The sequence below is a fragment of the Anastrepha ludens genome, chromosome X (assembly GCF_028408465.1).
Source record: "Anastrepha ludens isolate Willacy chromosome X, idAnaLude1.1, whole genome shotgun sequence".
In the NCBI taxonomy this organism is placed as follows: Eukaryota; Metazoa; Arthropoda; class Insecta; order Diptera; family Tephritidae; genus Anastrepha; species Anastrepha ludens.
In genome coordinates, this window is record NC_071503.1 from 7,507,038 (window position 1) to 7,512,832 (window position 5,795).

The window sequence follows — 5,795 nt, forward strand, 5'->3', positions numbered from 1 at the left end:
CGGAGCGGAAACGAAGCTTGAGAATATTAACATGGAAATAAAAGAAAGGGAATTAGAAATACAGTAGATTCTGTTTTTATGCAGTATATACTTTCCGCAAGAAACAGCATAAAAAACAGCATAAAAAAAGCTACCAGTTCTATAGTAAAACTATAGGTACGTTTCAAAAGTGCTAAGAACCGCATAAATCTGAATTAATGTAATAAAATCTCATAAAAAAGGGTACTAGTCCCATATTATAACTATAGATACGTTCCATAGACCACATGAATCTGAAATAATTAAATAAAATCGCATAAACAAAAAATTGTATATTTGAAAATTATATCTTTATTTAAGAAACGTCAGAATCGAAAAATAAATTTACATCGTCCGAAATATTGTAGAATCAGACCATACCTCCATGTTGCGCATTCGGTTAGGATTTGGCGTAAAATCACTTCCGTCACTTGAGGAAATGTATACGTCTGATGTGGATGGTGATGCAGGCGGTTCCCTACTTGTAGGGTTAGCATTTTTGATGTAATCTGTGATGAGTTTTTGCTTAGCTGGTTTAGAATCTGGTTTACAATGTACAATTCCCGATAGGACGACATGCATTTTTTAATTTTTTTAAAAACCGCACTATTTCAAAACCGTATAAAAAAAAACCGCCTAAAAACAGAATCTACTGTACTCTAAATACAAACTAAGAAAAAGTGAAAGCGATATTTACATTTACCTGAAAAAATATTTTTGTGATTGATCTCTATGCTTAGAAGGCATTTTTTTTGTTAAACTGTTTTTATAAATAATTGAAATCTTTTGTGTTTTATGCTATCTGCAAAATAGTTTTATATTTTTTTTTAATAAAACTACAGCTTTATGTACATATATGAAGTAATGGACATATAGTAAGTTTGAAAATCTTTACAAAAAACTTTCTTTTATTTGTTGACGAATCTGCGAAGCTTGAATATTTTGTGAGTTGTCGGATATATCAACATCAAACATATCATGGAAATTGTCAGTGGACGAAGGTGCATCATTTGATACTACGATGTTATATTTAATACAAACGTTATGCAAGGCAGCACAAACGTTTGCGATTTGAGTTGCTTTTTCAGGCTTATAATGAAGCTGACGAGCACCAAGTAAGCAATGGAATCGAGTTTTCAGCACTCCAATTGTTCTTTCAATAATATTCCTTGTTTTAGCATGTTTAGTGTTGAAAATTGCCTCAGCGCTTTCTTCCGAAACGGACCTATAAGGTGTCATTAAATATGGTTCCAAAGGGTAGCCGGCATCATCTGTAAATAGTGTTTTTTACTGAAACTTAAACTTGTAATCTAATTTTTTTTACCTAATAGCCAAGAGTTGCCTTCACCAGCATTATCACGTTCACATAAAACCCGTTTGGCAGAACTTATATTCCAGATAAGGGAGTCGTGAGACGAACCTGCATATCTCGCATAAAAATAACGTATTCTCATTTTATGATCACAAATCTGAAAGCAAATTTGTTTAAACCTAATTAAATTCGCTTAAGGCAAACTTATCTCATACAATCATTGCATATAAGCTGAAAAATCCCTTTTGGTTGGAATAAAGACCTTATCAGGTGCAGAAACTTTTATATGTGTCCCATCTACGCAGCCAATGATGCCAGGAAATCCCGTTTTCTCAAAAAAATACTGTTTTGCTTCAGTTTTTTCTTGTTCAGACATTTCGAAACTCATAAACATTGGGCAAATTATTCTCTCCAATACTTCAAGAGTTTCAGGCAATATTGCACAGACGGCGGGTTGTGATAAAGCCAAATTGAAATCATTTCCAACGCTTAGTTGGTAAGATCCTTGGGCCAAAAAACGCAATGTTGTTGCTAATTTTAGTTGGTTACTGATGAATGTTGATCGTTTCCCAATTTTCATAGGCCGCTCTATTTTCTCCAGGATAAATTTAAATGCTGGCTTACTTATTCGAAAGTAATCTACAAATCTAAAACAATTGAAATATATGCAGTACTTGATACATTTTAAGAGTGCGCATTACACTGTGGAACAAATTCAGGTTAGCAAAAATTAGGTCCATTCTGAGAGTGGCGGGTGAAAATAGAGGCGAAATTAGAAGACCCGTATCGCGCCGTTTTTTTATGTTAGTTCGAATTTTTTTTTAATCGGCCTTCGAAGTTCGAAATCGGAGCAAAATTGTTTATATGGTTTTTTGGATATAACTCGTCGACTAACCCGGCGCGATACGGGTCTTCTATTTCGCCTCTATTTTCACCCGCCACTCTCAGAATGGACCTAATTTTTGCTAACCTGAATTTGTTCCACAGTGTTATCGTACGTACTTTGTATCTGGCAAATTAAAAATGTTGGATCTTTGTCTTATTCTTTTTCTTTCAAACCGCAATCTTTGTTTTTTCTCTTCATCACTTGAACTATCGCCAGAATCTATCAGGAAAAACATTTTTGAGCATACACTTAAAATGAAAAACCACACAAAAGCAAAAAGTAACGGATAAAATGCAAAGATCGTATTTATTTCTGTCAAATTATCGATAACACGTCAACATCAATACAGATGCTTTCCATTTCAATTCAACCGGGCTATTCGGGTCATGTTCTTCGAATTCGATGTAACTCAAATATGTTGCTCTCTGGTCAAAATAATGAGACACGTATTTTTTTGTTCGTCCGAAAAAATTTTTTTTCAAGATTTATCGGCAATTTTGTTTTTCGGCTCAAAATCGTTTTTTTTAATTATATAAGAATTTTTTTTTTAAATGCTCATAACTTAGTCAAAAATGAACCAATTTTAATGATTCTGAGTTCAAAATGATTGTCATTACTTACACGAGCGACTTCTTGTAGAAACAATGCAAAACAGTAGTAAAACATTTTTTATTTTGCAAAAAAAAAACAATCGTAATTTTTTCGAAATTCAATACTTCAAAAAGTGTATTTTTTTTCTGTAACTTTTTCCAAATCAAGAGGACACCTCAAACGTCAATTGAGTTGAATGCCCAGTAGCTAAAATGAGGTGTTTTTGAGTAAAAAGCCTGGTTCGCACTTTTTTTTTTGCAGAATAAAAAATTTTCAACTACTGGTTTGCAATTGTTTCTACATGAAGTCGCTCGTGTAAGTAATAACAATTATTTTGAACTCAGAATCATTAAAATCGGTTCATTTTTGACCAAGTTATGAGCAATTTAAAAAAAGTTTTCTAATATAGATGCTTTCCATTTCAATTCAACCGAGCTATTCGGGTCATGTTCTTCGATTTCGATGTAACTCAAATATGTTGCTCTCTGGCAAAAATAATGAGACGCGTACTTTTTGTTCGCCCGAAAAAAAATTTTTTCAATTTCAATTTTTTTTTTTTTTTTTTTTTCAGTCATCGACTAGCACTCTTGGCGTTCGGTTGTGTTTCCTCTTCTCGCAGTCTAGTGATTACAATCTGAGTTCATCGCAGTGTTTTTATTTCTTCTATTCTCTAATTATTCATCTCTTTTCGTGCACCGGTTTGTTTATTTGTTTACGACCTTATATTGCTTCTCACCTTGCGGACTTCGGTAAGAAATAATGCCTCCCCCTCTCGGGGATAACCGGTTTGCCTTGCTTTCGGCAAGCCCTCAACGCAAAAGAAAGAAAGCACAAACAATTACTAAGGAGTTGTTTCCAGCACTGCCGGCAGTGATAAAAGAAAACCCCAAATACTTAATTGCAAGTGCACTCGATACATCCAAACCCCTTAGCAAATACTCTTGCTTTGCTGTTCACAAGGTACTTAAAAATGTAAGTACCGACATTTTAAACATTTCAGAGCTAAGAGACGGAAATTTACTTCTGTTTGTTAAAAATATGAATATAGCTAACAAATTTCTGCAAACTAAAGCCCTTCTTGGCATCTGCCCAGTTAAGTTTGAACTTCATAACAACCTTAACTCTACTAAAGGCACAATATTTGCACCGTGTTTAAATAACGTCTCTGAAAATGAAATAGTTGACAATCTAAAGGATCAAGGAGTTACTTCTGTATACAAGTTTCTAAAATTCGTTGACGGCAAATCCGCGCCTTCTGGAGTCATTCTATTAACCTTTGATCTCTACCACTTGCCTGAGAAAATTGAAGTGTCATGGTATACAACAAAAGTAAAACAGTTCTATCCTAACCCCATGCGGTGCAAGAGTTGTCAACTACTTGGCCACACACTCAAACGATGCAAAAAAACGCCTGTATGTGCAAATTGCTCACTTCCCCCTCACGGCGATTTGTCATGCTCCCGCACCTTTTGTGCTAACTGCTCGGGTGCTCACTCATCCTCAAGCAGAGATTGCCCAAAATTCATCCAAATGAAACAAATCATCTCAATTAAAACTGATAAAAAATGCACTATGCGCGAAGCCATAGCTCTACACAAACAACAAATTCCACCCCAATTAAATGATAACTCGACTCCTTTCTCCAATATAATAAAACAATCCGCAACCAACCAACAACAAAACATTATTTCAAACCAAACTAATTTCTCAAAACCAAATCAAGTTAACAATAACAATAACGAAAATCCAACAAATAATTCTAATACTCCCACAACAAACAACAAAATATCAACAAATAGCCCAAGCACTATCGCTTCAGGCAGCAACTCACTTGAAATGAACTCAGATGATAATCAAACACAACAAAGAATGCTAATCGATAACTTTCTCGCCCAAATGATTTCTATTCCACACGAATTCACCTCTTCTCTTTCTTCTCTTCCAACAAACTCTTCAAATCTCTCTCTTAATCCTGACTCTTCAAATTTCGCTCTTAATCCTGACTCTCAAGCTACTACCTCAGAAACAAACACTCTTAAGGAGAATTAAATCATGGAGATAGTACAATGGAATATTAATGGTCTTCTCAACAACTATGTTGACCTTGATTTAATTTTACATGAGTACTCGCCTGAAATAGTTTGCCTACAAGAAACACACATTCCACATAGTAAAACAGCTTACGCTCCAAACAAATACCTTAGTTACTTTAGCAATAACCCCAACAACAAAACATGCAAACAAGGTGTGGCTATGTTTGTAAAAAAATCCCTCAGCCATAAATTTATCCCAATAGCTTCTAATATTCAGTCTGTTGCTGTAGAAGTAGATATAGGTTTTAAAATTTCAATTATTACATGTTACATTCCACCTGAGCAACCATTTAGTAGTACAGAAATCCTAAATTTAATAAACCCCTTTTTGGATCCTATCATCCTTCTGGTTGATTTTAATGGGTGGAGTCCTCTTTGGGGGTCACCTACAACAAATAACAGAGGCAAAATAATCGAGGATGTCATCCTTGCAAAAAATTTAGTTATTCTTAACGATGGTTTCCCTACACATTTTTCGACACATAGGAGCTTTTCGCACCCAGATATTTCTATTTCCTCTTCCTCTATAGCCCCAAAACTAGAATCCAAAACGTTGAGTGATCTTCACAATAGTGATCACTACCCTATTGTTACATCTCTCTCCATGCCACAATTTTACAGAGTTAAACCTAAACCTAAATTTATAACAGAAAGAGCTGATTGGGAAACTTTCTGTACTAACATAATACACCTATCAAGTAAAAAACCTGAATCACATAATGTAAACAAAGAAGCTTTTACTATCAAGTCCCTCATACGTTCAGCGGCGAATATTTCTATCCCACAGACTTGCACCAAAAAGTTCTCTGCGAAACTTCCATATTGGTCAAACTTGCTCTCCATTCTGAGGAGAACTAAACAATCTTCTTGGGCGGAGTACAAGCGAACTAGGTCT

General features: G+C 34.8%; 1 protein-coding gene across 1 annotated transcript; it reads right to left on the reverse strand.

Annotated features, from left to right (window-relative positions):
* Positions 1–861: 861 nt before the first annotated feature.
* On the reverse strand, positions 862–1,533 carry LOC128869443 (putative nuclease HARBI1). Its single transcript, XM_054111994.1, has 2 exons — positions 1,343–1,533; positions 862–1,289 (listed from the first exon to the last, which is right to left on the reverse strand). Exons 1-2 carry the CDS (start codon positions 1,470–1,472, stop codon positions 910–912), a joined length of 510 nt encoding a protein of 169 aa, XP_053967969.1. The 5' UTR covers positions 1,473–1,533; the 3' UTR covers positions 862–909.
* Positions 1,534–5,795: the final 4,262 nt, after the last annotated feature.